This window comes from Monodon monoceros, unplaced genomic scaffold (assembly GCF_005190385.1).
Source record: "Monodon monoceros isolate NGI ecotype Baffin Bay Population unplaced genomic scaffold, NGI_Narwhal_1 Contig568_ctg1, whole genome shotgun sequence".
NCBI classification, from domain to species: Eukaryota; Metazoa; Chordata; class Mammalia; order Artiodactyla; family Monodontidae; genus Monodon; species Monodon monoceros.
This window is the reverse complement of record NW_021701492.1, coordinates 20,667-34,821: the sequence shown is the minus strand read 5'-3', so window position 1 is coordinate 34,821 and position 14,155 is coordinate 20,667. Positions and strand designations below refer to the sequence as shown.

The 14,155-nt window shown below is 42.8% G+C and overlaps 1 protein-coding gene across 4 annotated transcripts in view; it reads left to right on the top strand.

Moving 5' to 3' along the window:
- The first annotated feature begins 415 nt into the window (after nucleotides 1-415).
- The window catches only part of LOC114890438 (elongator complex protein 1), a 34,396-nt gene continuing 20,656 nt past the window's right edge, over nucleotides 416-14,155 (top strand). The window contains exons 1-7 of one of the 4 annotated variants that reach the window (XM_029213893.1): nucleotides 416-641; nucleotides 4,669-4,831; nucleotides 5,620-5,772; nucleotides 7,419-7,500; nucleotides 8,169-8,249; nucleotides 11,309-11,394; nucleotides 13,500-13,596. In XM_029213893.1, the coding sequence (XP_029069726.1) occupies nucleotides 4,682-4,831; nucleotides 5,620-5,772; nucleotides 7,419-7,500; nucleotides 8,169-8,249; nucleotides 11,309-11,394; nucleotides 13,500-13,596 (649 nt within the window). In that variant the 5' untranslated portion in view covers nucleotides 416-641; nucleotides 4,669-4,681. Of the gene's footprint in view, nucleotides 646-4,392; nucleotides 4,426-4,668; nucleotides 4,832-5,619; nucleotides 5,773-7,418; nucleotides 7,501-8,168; nucleotides 8,250-11,308; nucleotides 11,395-13,499; nucleotides 13,597-14,155 lie in introns of those variants that run through there. The other 3 variants (XM_029213877.1, XM_029213883.1, XM_029213899.1) reach the window with 3 other exon arrangements.

The window sequence follows — 14,155 nt, the reverse complement described above, 5'->3', positions numbered from 1 at the left end:
CCGCTTTGTACCAGCGAGTGAAGTAACGATCCACAAGCGACGGCACCGCAGGCTCCGCAGCTGAGGCGGCCACAGGGGGCTCGGGCTCGGTAGCCATGGCGACCTCGGGTGCTGGAAACCCCGCCTCCTGGGACCTGTACTCTTCCTCCCGCTTGCCACGGAGGAAGGTGTCTTTCCGGCGTGTAGCCGAGACACGCGCGCTGCGCGCACGCGCGCTGCTCCTCAGGCTCCGCAGGCTCCACAGGCTCCACCCACCGGCCCCACTTAACTGAGCTTTGGCGTCTGACGTCAAGGCGGGGATCAAATACAATAGGCTGGGAAGGAGGATGTAGGGATAGGGGGCGGTGGCCAGCGCAGCTCCACATATATCTTTGTGGGGAGACGGAGAAGGCAGGCCGCGCCCCCTCCAACTCACGACGTCAATCCGTCGCCGCTCGGCGTGTGTCGGGCTCTCTTCGCTTGCGAGTACATGCTTCGCGGGTCGCGCCTCCGCCTGGCTTCACCACTACCGGAGGGGCTCGAGCGGCCTGGCGGCCCGGAGACCCAGTGCGCGTCGTGAGAGCTCAGAAGCACGGTCAGGGAGAGGCCCGTGCGCAGCCCTGGGCGGACGCACCGCTGTTTGCGTTTCCTCAGAGCGCGGCGTAGGTGAGCGTTCGAGCGGCCTAGCTGGGGTGGGGGCATGGAAACGGGCCCTGTCCGCCAGAGGGTGCCCTGATGAAGGGGACCCCCTAGCGCCCAACCGCTGCCTGCTGCTCGTCTGGGAGTGAAGAGCGGCTTGACCGCCTCTGCGCTCCTTGAGTTGTCTTTCTGCAGACTCGCCGCCTGCTGCACCCACGGCCCTCAGAGGGCTCTGCGCGGCGCGGCAGGAGGGGGAATGATATGCTGCTCCCCCAGCTGCACACTTACCCAGTCTTCGGATTCCTTGCAGTTGCCGAACCAAGTAATGCACCAATTAAAGCGCAACAATGCATGATAGAAGCTGACGGTAATAGAAGTTCAGGTGTGCTGCGAGTCCCTTGTCGCATCTGCAACTTTTCCTTGGAGGTGTTGTCCCCGTGCATCTCCATGTAATGTGGTATCTTATGTGGCCCTCTCCCCCGTTAAGCTGTGACCTCTGAGGAGGCAGTAACTGTCAGTCATCTCTTGTCCAGAACTAGCACTTAGCAAGTGCTCAGTCGGTATATGATGTAGGCCACAAACCGGATCGTAGGATTACGGTACTGTGTAAAAGGATTCAAACCGAACATTGACAGGCAGGGCAGTAACCAGTGAATAGTTTACTGTGAAAGTGTGGGCAAAAGGGAAGCAGACACAGTTTCAGCTTGGAGGACAGAGAAAGTAGGAATGCCATGTCCCCAGAGGGGAAACTAGTTTGGTGGAGAATAGCAGGTACTTCATTTAACAGGTTGCATTTGATGTGCTTTTTGAGAAATCCTTGTGGTAACAGCAGAAGGTTGAAAATGTGAGTTGAGTGTTCAGTTTAGGGAGGGTCAGGGCTGGACGTTTAGATCTACTAAGCATATTAGTGATCTGTTTGGTACTTGTGGTCATGGGCATGATAATTAGCCAAGAGGTGGATGGATGAAGGAGCAAGGGAAGAAAATAGAGGAGTTGTCAGAAATTTCAGAGAGGATCCAGAATTGATCTATGGTGTGGAGAGATCTTTAGCACATTTAAGGACTGAGAAAGGATGAGTCATTTGAGGGCAGGGGAGTTGGAGATTGCAGATGTAAAAGAAAGGGTACCAATAAGCCAAGGTCCTGGGGGAGTTTGGAGGGTTCTCCTTTGATGGTCTTGAAAAAGAGTAGGACACTTCTGAGAAGGTAAGGGAATAAGGCTGATAGGTGTGAAATTTTAGAGAAGTTCATTTTGAGGCTGGAAGGGTTGGGGAGGAGGGCGATGAATGATGAGCTGCCCTTGTGTCACCAAGCCTAAGCTCGTACTGCTCACCACACTACAGGCCAATAATCGAGAGACGAGGTGTTGGAGCAAGGAATAACGACTTTATTCGGAAAGCCAGCAAACCAAGATGGTGGGCTCGTGCCCCCAAAGACCCATCTTGCCTGAGTTAGAATTAAGGCTTCTTTTATACTATAAAAGGGGAGGGAGTAAAGTCAAACATTTCCTGGTTCTCATCAGCCTCCAGAGGGGATGTGTTAATTTCTTCCTCCCTGCAGGCATTCACAGGTGGGCCTGGTCAGGATGTTTCTTGTGAGCTAAATAAAAGTATTTTAGCTTAATGCTCATTACCTGGGAGTCAGGGTTCTGAGAGTTGGGTCATTATGTATAATTTTAGCTTATAGGCTGCATCCCTTTAGTGATTAACTTGTAATAGAATACAAAAGGTTATTCCCTGTGACACTTGGCCCGTGATTTTGAAAGCTCAGTGATTTGAGAACTCAGGTTGTTTGATATGTTTGTCAGTTAGGGTCCAGTCAGGAAAGTAGAAACCACACAGTATTTCAACAGAATTTAATACGAAGAATTGGTTAAATGCCTGCTGGAGGAGCAAAAAGCAAAAGGGAGCAGTGAAGTAATTAAAAAAGTAAACTGCTGAAAGCAGTTACAACACTTAGCTAGGTCTGAGGATCAAAACAAGGGAAGCCATTGGGGTTATCATGACCTGGGAGGAGGGGCATTGGAAAGCTGGTGTTGATAGCTCTGGAATTCAGAGGAGGAGCTCCATGTTACTAGATTTCAGGCACCTGGAGGGAGTACCTGCCTGGTTAGTGCTGGTACCTCTGGGGTGGTTGTTATCATGCTAGTCATGGGAGTGCCAGAGGGTAGGACTAAGGGCCCCTGGAAGGATGAAGGCCCATTGCTGGGGTGACATTGACTGAAACAGCAAGGTAACAGGAAAAAGGGAGTCCTCCTCAGCTCCTTCTGCCTTTGCCTTCCAAATTCTTATGCTGGGGTTCACGGACCCCAGAGCTCCACGGATTGTTGGTGAATAGAATCCAAGTTCACAGGGAGACATTTTGATGCTCTGATCATGGCAACAATTACAACAGAATTATTATTAGCTAAACCAGGTTGAAATACATCTGGTCCTCTGTCGCCTGTTTTCACCTCTTACTGCTCTGTCCCATGTTTACTCCCCTCTAGCCAGACATCCTCTCATCTCAAATCCACCCATCCTTTCAGATCTATGTCAGTGGTCGTCTTAATGCTATTTAAAGATGAAAGGTAATGTAATTTTTATATGCTTTCAAAAACCCAAGCTTTCTATATAGAATTAGATCAAAATAAAAAGTCTGTATGGTATAATACAGGTTCGAATAATTTCTAGAAGTTTTTGAATATAACTGTCATGAAAGCGCACAAAACCATTGTTTGCCATGATTCTCTTCCTCACTTCCACCGTGTGGGCTTGCCTTCCTCTTAACCCACATTTTATGTTGTCTCACTCTACTACACTTAACATTTTATCTGCTATGTAGTATAAGGATTAATTCATGTTTATTCTTTCATTGTCATAAGTAGGAAATGCAAGATGAGAGAATTCACCTTGGATTAAGGTGACAAGAAGGCCAGTGTGGTCTGTGTAATTGTCACCCCTAATATAAGTTAGGGACTTCCAATTACGGTATAAACCTTAAAGAGGTCTGGATATAAATATACAGCACATTAACTTTTTTTTCCTCTTAGGTAATGTTATACGTTAAAACAAGTCTGATTTTGTCAGACCAAGGTAGATTTCCTATTGATCGTTCTTTTCTCAGCTTTTCTACTGCCCTGGTGAAAATCAGGCCAGTGAAGTGGAGTAATGTGAAGTAGTTATATCAGGTTATGAAGCTCCTCAAATTGTTGGTCATCGTTTTGAAGTATACTGTTGTAATTTCATAGTGTCTTCTTTTCTCCCTGAGAACAATAAATGCTTTTCTTTTTTTAAAAAATAATATTTATTTATTTATTTGGTTGTGCTGGGTCTTAGTTGTGGCACTTGGGCTCCTTAGTTGCAGCAGGCGGGCTCTTAGTTGCGGCACATGGGCTCCTTAGTTGTGGCACGCAAACTCTTAGTTGCGACATGCATGTGGGATCTAGTTCCCTGACCAGGGATCGAACCCGGGCTCCCTGCATTGGGAGTGCAGAGTCTTAACCACTGTACCACCAGGGAAGTCCCATAACTGCTTTTCTTTATTTCTATGTTTGATTTCAATTTTAATTTTTTAATGAAGATATAGAGCCAGTTTATAAATAAATGTAGTTGGTGATATTAAAGTAATTTTATTTTCTTCAACTGCCAGTATATATGTGGATTTTTATATTATTTTGTAAATCTGTCAAGTTATAAAATATCCTCATGTGCAAAATAAAATGTTTTCTCATTCATTGCATTCTTCTCAACTTTCCTTCAGGATAACTGATGTTAAATCTTTTTTGAAGAAAAAACTCTGAAGTTGAGAATCTTGCCTCTTTCAAAGAGTGAGAACGTAAAATAGATTTCACAGCCTCAATTTGTAGACCATAGATATACACAGTTGGTTAGATTGCTACCACTCATCTCTGTGTGGGTTCAGATTAGATCTTTTTTTTCTTGGTTATTCTAACTTCTCTGCTCCCTGAATCATTTTGCTTATATTGGAGTGTGATTTATCGCTACTAAGCTGTTTCTATTTCTCAGAGAAATTAAAGTTTCATCAAGAGATATTTGTACTTTTCTTTCAGGAGTCGCTTCATCATGAGAAATCTAAAGTTATTTCGGAGCTTGGAGTTCAGGGATATTCAGGCTCCAGGGAAACCTCAGTGCTTCTCTCTCCGAACTGAACAGGACACAGTGCTCATTGGCTCAGAACATGGACTGATAGAAGTAGACCCTGTCATAAGAGAGGTGAGTTATTGATGGAGGGTGCTAGCACTTGGCATGACTCTTGACTTGTCTTTTTCCAAACTTGCTTCCCCAAATAGTCTTTCCTTTAAATCTTTCTGAATTTACGTGCCCCCCAAATGAATGCTCCCTTCGCTTTATACTGATGTCATATTAGACATAACTAGTACCCTGTCTTTTAGTCTGCTTCTGTTTTAATCTAAGCTGGCAAAGCTTTGACATTGTATTTTGTGGGGTGCCCTACTTTTTACCCTTTCTACCATGTAAATACTATCTATTAACAGTTCTCAAGTGGGAATGCAGGTGAAAATTTCCTGTAGGGCTTTTTAAATTTTTTCAGTCTCCATCTCATACCAACTACATCAGAATCTTCACTTCTGGAGCTTGAGCATATGTATATTGAAAAGCTCTTTAGGTTGATTCTGATACCTTCCCTTAATTATATTCTGCTACTAATGTATTTTAGGTGATTACATTCTTAGTCCCTTTTCCCCATACTGTATACATTTTAGAAAATCATAGTTATTAGCTTCATGTTTTATTGGATATTTTCAAAGATACCGGGCTTTTATGTTTGCTTGGCACAAAGGTCGCATGAACTGTGTTTTGTGTTAAAGATGGTAGTGCTGTGAAATTTCTCAAATGAAAGTTTGGGTTTTAATCTAGGAAAAAAACATTTTTGAAAGCTTTTGTATTATAAAAGAAGCATTAAAAAGTATTTCTGGAAGTGTGATGAATTGTTCTTGAAAGTAGATTGGCTTAATTTGCTTATTTGTTTGTTTTGGTGAAAGGTGAAAAATGAAATTCCTCTGGTGGCAGAAGGCTTTCTCCCAGAGGATGGAAGTGGCTGCATTGTTGGTATTCAGGAGTTGCTGGATCACGAGTCTGTGTGTGTGGCCACAGCTTCTGGAGATGTCCTACTTTGCAATCTCAACACACACCAGGTAAGTGGAAGAGATCAGTGAGTAGGAAATCTTAGACATCCTCAAACGCCTTTTTTTGTTTCATGTCACTAGTTTTTCGTAGAAGTTTAAAATGTCAGGAGCCATAATATTAAGCATTTTGCAAATTAAAGTCTTTGCATTATATAATTCTTTACAGAAAATTGTTGGCATGGCTTTAGCTATATTTCAGGATTCTTCTAAAACTCAGTTTTGTCTATTGCATTTATTAATTAGAACAATCAGAACATTCCAAATAAGAACTTAACAAAAACCCAAATCTGGCCATTCTTGTATGGTATATCTGATCCTGAGTTGTAACTTTTATTTCTCAATTTATGAAGCCTTTGAAATGTTTATATGGCTTACATTTTCTTTTATGAATGCTGAATAAGCCTCTCCTTGTTGGCTAACTTTAAGAGTCCCTGAACTACAGGTGCTAAGGTGATATGCTATCATTATATGCACATCTTATGACTGCCAGCGAAGATAGATTTCAACCATTTGCCTCCTTCTCTACTTAGCATAAGGCTTAGTTTCTGGATTTCTATCCTCACCTTCTTGACAGCTTTTTAAACTTTGTTGATTACTCCCTTAGTTGTGATCTCTTTAACATGGATGTATCACAAGTCATATTACTAATCATAGGATAATAATAGCAGCTGACATTTATTAAATGTTTACAATGCGCCAGGCGCTTTTTCAAGTGTTTTTCATGCAGAATTGTATTTAATCTTCACTACAACCTTATGAGGTAGATTGTTGTTTTTCCGTTCTTCAAAAGAGGAAATTGAGGCACAGAGGGCTTAAATGACTAGGCTAAGGTCAAACAGTTATCAGGTGAGATTTAAACCCTGGCAGTCTAAATCTGGCACCTTTGCTTTTAACGGTTCCATTTAGTACAACAATAAATCTTATTCTCAGTTCATGGTGAGAAATAGCAAAGCCATCAAGTATAACTTACTTAGTATTTCTCACATTTAAAAGGTATGCTTTTACTTTCAAAACATTTTGTAGAACGTTTTCCTAATTACTGAGCTCCTCCAATCCATCAGTCTCCACCAGACGGTGCTGATCCTTCACATTTGTGGCATCACAATGTCTGCAAGACACAATCCATATTCCTTATTGTGCCGTATAAGACCTCTTACTGTTCACCAAATTCCTTTTTAGCCTCACCTCCCACCCCCACCGTTCCTGTGTATATGTATACCTTAGGCTCTACAGTTGCAGCTGATTTTTAAGTGCTCTTTTTAACTGCACATTTCCCCCCCAGTCTCTTCCTCCTGGCCCTATTCCTACCCTTCAAAGCACCTCCTCCGAGAAGCTTTCCTGGACTGTCCTGGGCCACTTGTCAGTCTCTGTCCTGAGCCCCCACTTAATTCCCAGAGACCTTGGTTACATCCCTAACCCTGCTGTAGAGGCATCTTTTATCTCCTTAACGGGAGGAATGGAGTGGCCGTAGTCACTTCCAGTCCCTATGGTCTGTATCATGCCTGGTCTTTTAATACCTGTTACTGAATAAATGTTCACTGAATAATTTCACCTTCGTGTGTTTTGTTAATTGTTTTGATTAAGGTCATAGTAAATATTTATGGAGATGCTTATATTTTCATATCTCCCTTAACATTTTAAAATGTCTCTCTCAGCTGGAATGTGTCGGGAGTGTAGCCAGTGGTATCTCTGTCATGAGTTGGAGTCCTGACCAAGAGCTGGTGCTTCTTGCCACAGGTAAGCCTGTCACTACTGGTCCCTAATTCTTGACTTTTATAAAACATGACTCCTAATATCTCACAGGCTTAAGTTTTAGGGTGCTTAAGTTTCAAAAAAAACCCATTTCTTGGAACAAGGATACCAACATGATAATCTATAGGGAATGTGGTGTTTTTGAGTTAAGTTTTACTTCTTAATATATTGTTTTAAAAAGTTGCTGCTAAGGTCCATAGCTATGGTTTAAAATGTCAACAATATTTAACCTACTCTAAAAGGAAGAGTTGCTACATAAAATAAACTGATTCTAAGAACTGCTCTCCCAGTCCTATTTTTTTCCCTTAAGTCTTTTCATTCCAGATGAGTTTCTGCAAACTAGCACCCTGATGAGGTATACATTTGAAGAGATACCTTGCTGACTAAATCGTTGAAGTTAGTGGAAGAGGGCTATGTGGACTTTAATGTTAGCTTGACATTCATAAATAGCTGAGAATAAGTACTAGGTGACTTACCCAGTCAAAACTATTTTTAAAAAATGAGAGTCAGAACATTTTGAATAAATTCTGTCTTCCCTGTTTTGACTATAAACTCCTCCACTCCAGCTCAGTAGCTTCCAATGCTGTAGATACTTACAGAATGGCAGATATGCTAAATGAGAACAAAATCATTCTTGTTTGTGCTCCTCCAAGGTCAACAGACCCTAATTATGATGACAAAAGAGTTTGAACCAATCATGGAACAGCAAATCCACCAGGATGATTTTGGTGAAAGTAAGTATAGCTTTGTTTGAACCATTTTGTGACTTGTCTTGCACACTGATAGCCACATCATAATATGCCCAAAGAACTATGAAGCTTAAACCCCAACTTAATTCACTGACAGATAGACCAGTTCCTTTATTTCATTCCAGATTTTAAAAGGCGTACCTCTGGTTCCTCTCCAAGTCTGAGAGCTGGCTTTGTCAGTAATTTGGGGAATAGGAATCTGTGCTTAGAATCACCTGGGTAGTTGTTGCCCAAACCCCAGGACAGGCTTAGTTAGGGGGTTTAATGGAAAGGACTGTACTAGCTAGAATAAGGAAAGCATTTCTGAGGTACAATTTTGGGGAGAAGACAAGAGAGGCAGGATAGAGAGCTGATTTTTGTTCCTACTTATTAGACCTGAATTTTCATGGGACCCATCATATTGTTTTCTTGCTAAGATCTAGCTGAGGTGATATGGGCATTAGGCTGTGGAAGTATTGAAGAGGAGAAGAGTGGAGATGCTTATTGAGTGTAAGAAGCTCTGGCCAACTTCAGGGCACCAGGTAGCTGGCCTGATTGAGGAGAAGGATGGGGGAGATGGTATTTTAACTTTCGCTGGGGTCTAACTTCATGACTTCTCATTCTACTAAGAAATCATTTAGAAAAGTGCTACTCATTTATTCATTCAAAAATAATTTGTTCAGAAATAATGTTTGAGTAGGTAGTGTGAACCCAGCAGTGTGTTTGGTGCTGTGGTTAATTCATCTTTTCCCTTAAGGAGTCAGTAATAACAGGATGTGCAGGTATTAGGGTAGCATAAGGAGAGAAAGGGAGTAATGGGGATGGAAGGCTTCCCAGAGGAGGCCAACTTGAGCTGAGTTTTGGCTGACTTGGTGTTAGGTAGATGAGGCTTGAGGGTGGGGGAGTGGTGCAAGCAAGTGAATTAGTTCATTCCAAGGCAGGGATGTTTCATGGAGGCCTTTGACATAGCGTGGCTTATTCAGGCAACTGTGAGTACTTCAGCATTGCCTAGTGACAGGACATGGATGTGGAATGAAATAAAGGGGAGGGATTTTGATTAAGTTTGATAGGGAGTTTGGACATGAAGTTACAGGAGATCAGTCATTAAAGGTTCCTATGATGCAAGATTGATTGGTGGAGAGGGAAGAGACGAGACAGGGTGATCTGGTAGGAGGTTGCTACAGGAATCCACATGAGAGATAAAGAAGGTGGGTGTGGGACTAGAAAAGGGAAAAATGCAGGAAAATTTTGATTCTCAATGAGGATAGGAGTACATTTTTTGGAATTATGAGAAACTTTTTGGAATATGTGTGCATGGTTCCCCTCCTGCCCTAGCTAGTTTGAGAAATACCAGTTTAGAAAGTGAAATAAATAGGCTTTGGGTATGTAAGGTGAAGAAGAAAGTTTAGTAGGACTCTAGCCAGAAGCTCAGGTGGTGGAAATAAAGATGTCAGTATCTGAGAGGGAAGGTGGGGAAGTGCTGGTCTATAAGGGGTGGGTGATGAGTTCCTTCTTGGATTTGTTTAAGGGCCATATGGGATCACCAAGTAAAGCAGGTAAGTAGAAGGGGCTGAAGCTCAGGAGAGGCCTGAGCCACGGACTGGGAGTCATTGGCATGTGGGGAATCTTTACAATCTTGGGATTAGATGTGCTTGCTCAGGGAGCAGGTATGGTGCTGGATCTAGGGCCCGGGGTGGGACTCTGGGGCATCCAGCTTTGAGGATAGTAATAGAGGTAGTAACCAACACATCTTTGCATGGGAAAGTGCTCTGGGCCTGGCTCATCCCACCGACTTTTTCATAAGAAATCTAATAGAGTAAATCAAAGGAGAGGGAGTCCAAGTCAGGGTCTTAGGTCTTAGAAATGTATTTGTCAGTACAAAAAGTCACTCTGTGGAGTGGTGAATAGATATTTTTCTTCTAACCCAGGTGTCGACAAACTTGTTCTGTAAAGAACTGGATAGTAATTGTTTTCCGCTTTCAGGCCATATGGTCTGTGTTGCAGCTACTCAACTCTGCTGATGTAGTGTGAAAGCACTTAAGATAGTACATAAAGAAATGGGTATGGCTGTGTTCCAATACAAGTTTACTTGTAAAAGCAAATGCAGGCTGTAGTTTGCTGATTCCTGCTGTAACTCCACCACTTATCATCTGATCCCACGGGAAAAGTTGTCTTGCTTCGCTCCTTGACCCTTTATCTCTCTGTGGAAACTTTCGGATAGAAGCCCAGGGGTGTGCACCAGGATAGGCACTACTATTTGTACACAGCAGCAAGGTATGCTTCGGGATACTGCAATACTTGGGTGTGCCCAAGCAGAGCAGACAGGAAACGGTCATGCTGACCCATAATTTATAGAAATTATAAACAGCTCTGCTTCGTCAGAATCAGCATCAGTTGTAGGAGGGAAATATTGGGTCCTGGATCTGGCCGATGCTTTCAGGGGCATCTCTGTAGTACCTCTAATAGGTGGATGCCAGATCCTACCTTCAGGAACAGGAGGGTGCATTATTTCAGCAGCTGACTCTATGTTTTATGTAAGATCAGCATTATAATTTAGAAAGAAGCCCAGCCTGGAAGGCAGAAGCCCTGTGTTCTAATTTTGGCCTCTGTCACTAGGGTGTGTCAGTCTCTGTGAGGGCTTGAATTCCATAATCATGGTCTCCTCCAACACTAGCAGGGAGGTTGGATACATTTAGTGGATTGAATTTACGATTGGAATTTTATTCCCAGCTCTTGTCTTCTTGAGTTTTATGTTTTGTTATCTGTGGACATATTGCATAGATTCTTCATGTTTCATTCTCCTTGTAAAGTGGGGATGGATTGCTGACTGTCATCAAGGGAATTTACATACAATGGCAGTAAAGCTTGAATTCCAAGATAAGGGCATTTCAAAGTCTTCAGAATCACTTCAGTATATAATATGGAACATAGGTTTTTAAAATATTGACTGCTGGTCCATCTATTGAGAGGTCTCAGAGGACCCAACTTCATGAAGAATAGCTATGAAACTGCTTCTATTTTATTTAGCTTATTGGTTGTCTTGCATATTCTCACTCGTTCTCTAGGCAAGTTCATCACTGTTGGCTGGGGCAGGAAGGAGACGCAGTTCCATGGATCAGAAGGCAGGCAAGCCGCCTTTCAGATGCAAATGGTAAGATTGGTCTGATGGATAAGGAACCTTCTTTGGAACAAATAGAAGTTCTGCTACCCACCAGGAGCTCTTAGGTATCCAGGTGTTACCAAAAGTGGGGTCCGGCTGCTCGCCGCTCTAAAGCCAATAAAGAGGCAAGGTTGGTGGAAAGGAAAGTTTGCTTTATTCCGCTGGATGCCAGCAACGGGGGGGGGGGGGGGGGGGGGGGGGCGATTTTTGTCCAAAGGCCGACTCCCCTCCCTGACAACCAGTGGGCAAGAGCTTTAAAGGCCGAGGGGGCGCTACATGCAGAAACAGTACAGGCAGCTCTGACAGTCATCTTGAAATTGGTCATGCGGTGGTCTGACCAGCATCATCTTGATTATTAAGTACAGTTAGTCTTTACTTCCAGGGTCGGCTTTTTCCCATTTCTTGGAGGCCAGTTCTTGGATTTGTGGCAGCTTATGTCATGGCCACAGTCTGGTCATCATGTAGTTAATGTCTTCCACCTGGTGGCGGTTTCAGTATCTATAAGACAGCTCACAGGATATGGCTCAGAATATTATCTGTAGCCCTTGAGGAGGAACTAAAAAGGTCCTTGACTGTGCTTAATGCCTAAACTATTATTATTTAGTCATGTTGGGCTGTTTTCCTTTGTTTCTGCATTTTCTCACTTCTCTGATTAAACTTACTGTTTGGCTAAAGTTTTTCTGCAGACAAAAGGCAGGCTGAGGACATGGGGTTGGGGGGACCATCGGGTCCTGCTCTGTTTCACAGGTAGAGGGCGGTAATGGACAGATCTCTTCTGCTCTAGTAAAACAAGCTGTTTGGAGACCTTAGGGAATGAGTCATCCTAGAAAGATCCTTTTTTCTTTTTTATTGCCAAGTTGTTTTGTTATTTTTTTTCACATAGAGAATAATTATCACCAATATTCATTTAAAAAAAAAACTCACCACAGACAGAAATGAAGCACTCTGTATCTTTTCCTGATACCCTCCCCCTTCCTCCCCAGAAGGAGCTGCTGCCCTGCGTTCACTGTTGATCATTCACGTGCATGTTTTTATACTTTTCCTACATATGTATATATTAGTCTTTTTTTTCCTGATTTCTCTTCCTGGATGAAACTATGTTTTCCTTCTTTCTGGATACATTTTAAAGGATAGAGCTACAGGATTTATTGATAATAGATCAGATGTAGGGTAAGAGAGAGAGAGGAATTGAGGATAATCCCCAGATGTGGGCCTGAGCAAATGGAAGCACTTTGTCTATATTATATGTGGAGATTTCCCTGTGCTGACCTTCTAGGATAGATGAAATCATACACTGCCTGCCGTTACATTTTCCATCCTTACTTTATTTCTGGCTACATTCCGTGTAACTCATATTGTCTCCTAACCCTTCACTAGAGGAAGTTTGTGTATACCACAGGGCAGTTTCATTGAGAATAAATCTTGTTAGGCTGCTGTGTATTCCCTACTGTGCAGTTTGTGGCACTAGCACCATTCTGACTTAGCCTGTCACTGGAATGTGATGATGGACGCTCAGGTGGTCATTTGTCCCCAGTCCCACAGAATTGGCTTCTGTCTTCAAGGCTTTCGGGACTGAGATGCAAGTGGCACCGGAAACCTTTCTTCTTTCGGTGCTGCAGAATGCGGAGCTTGTCCATGTTTTCATCACTGCTGCTGGCTTTATCTCCTCTGGCTCTTCCCTGCCCACATTCCTCTCATCTTCTTAACTCTTCTGTGCAGCGTTGTGAAGTTTACTCAGTGAATGAAACTACCCTCTTAAATTTAGACAAGCATTAATTTCCTTATATAGTTACCTGATAGATTCCTTAGCTCGTTATTTTTAATATCTAGATCTGTAGCTCTTTTTCCCTGTTGTTATGCTTGGAGGCCACTTTTTAATGTCCAGAGAAAGATTTTGTTTTGTTTGGTTTTAAGTTCTTTTCTCTTGATTTTTGGGTCTAAGGGCCCTTCTGGAAGGGTTCCTGAGGATTTTGTGAAACTCGATTTCTAGATAGCTTAAACTTTATATAAAAGATTTAACTTTAATAGCCTGAGGCTTGTTTGATTCTGGGCCATTTAAGGCCACCAGTAACATTTGTGTTTTTCCCTCTCTTTAGCACGAGTCTGCTTTGCCCTGGGATGACCATAGACCACAAGTTACCTGGCGTGGTGATGGACAGTTTTTTGCTGTGAGTGTTGTTTGCCCAGAGACAGGTATGGAAATAAATTTTTCTTACTTTTGCTTTGAGGGTTTTCTTTCATTACACCCATGAGGTAACAATGTGCTGCTTTAGGTGTTAAATGAATATAGAGCTAAGAATCAGAAGAGTTCTTTGAGGCTATTTGGCCCAGCCTCCTACCAGTTGGATATGAATTTTTTTTAAAGCATTTAAAAATTTTTTTAAATTTATTATTTATTTATAAATTTATTTTATTTATTTATTTTTGGCTGCGTTGGGTCTTTTGTTGCTGCGCGCGGGCTTTCTCTAGTTGCGGCGAGCGGGGGCTACTCTTCATTGCAGTGCGCATGCTTCTCATTGCAGTGGCTTCTCTTGTTGCCGAGCATGGGCTCTAGGCGCGCGGGCTTCAGTAGTTGTGGCGCATGGGCTCAGTAGTTGTGGCTCGCGGGCTCTAGAGCGCAGGCTCAGTAGTTGTGGCGCATGGGCTTAGTTGCTCTGCAGCATGTGGGATCTTCCCAGACCAGGGCTCGAACCCGTGTCCCATGCATTGGCAGATGGATTCTTTTTTTTTTTTTTTTTTTTTTTTTTTTTTT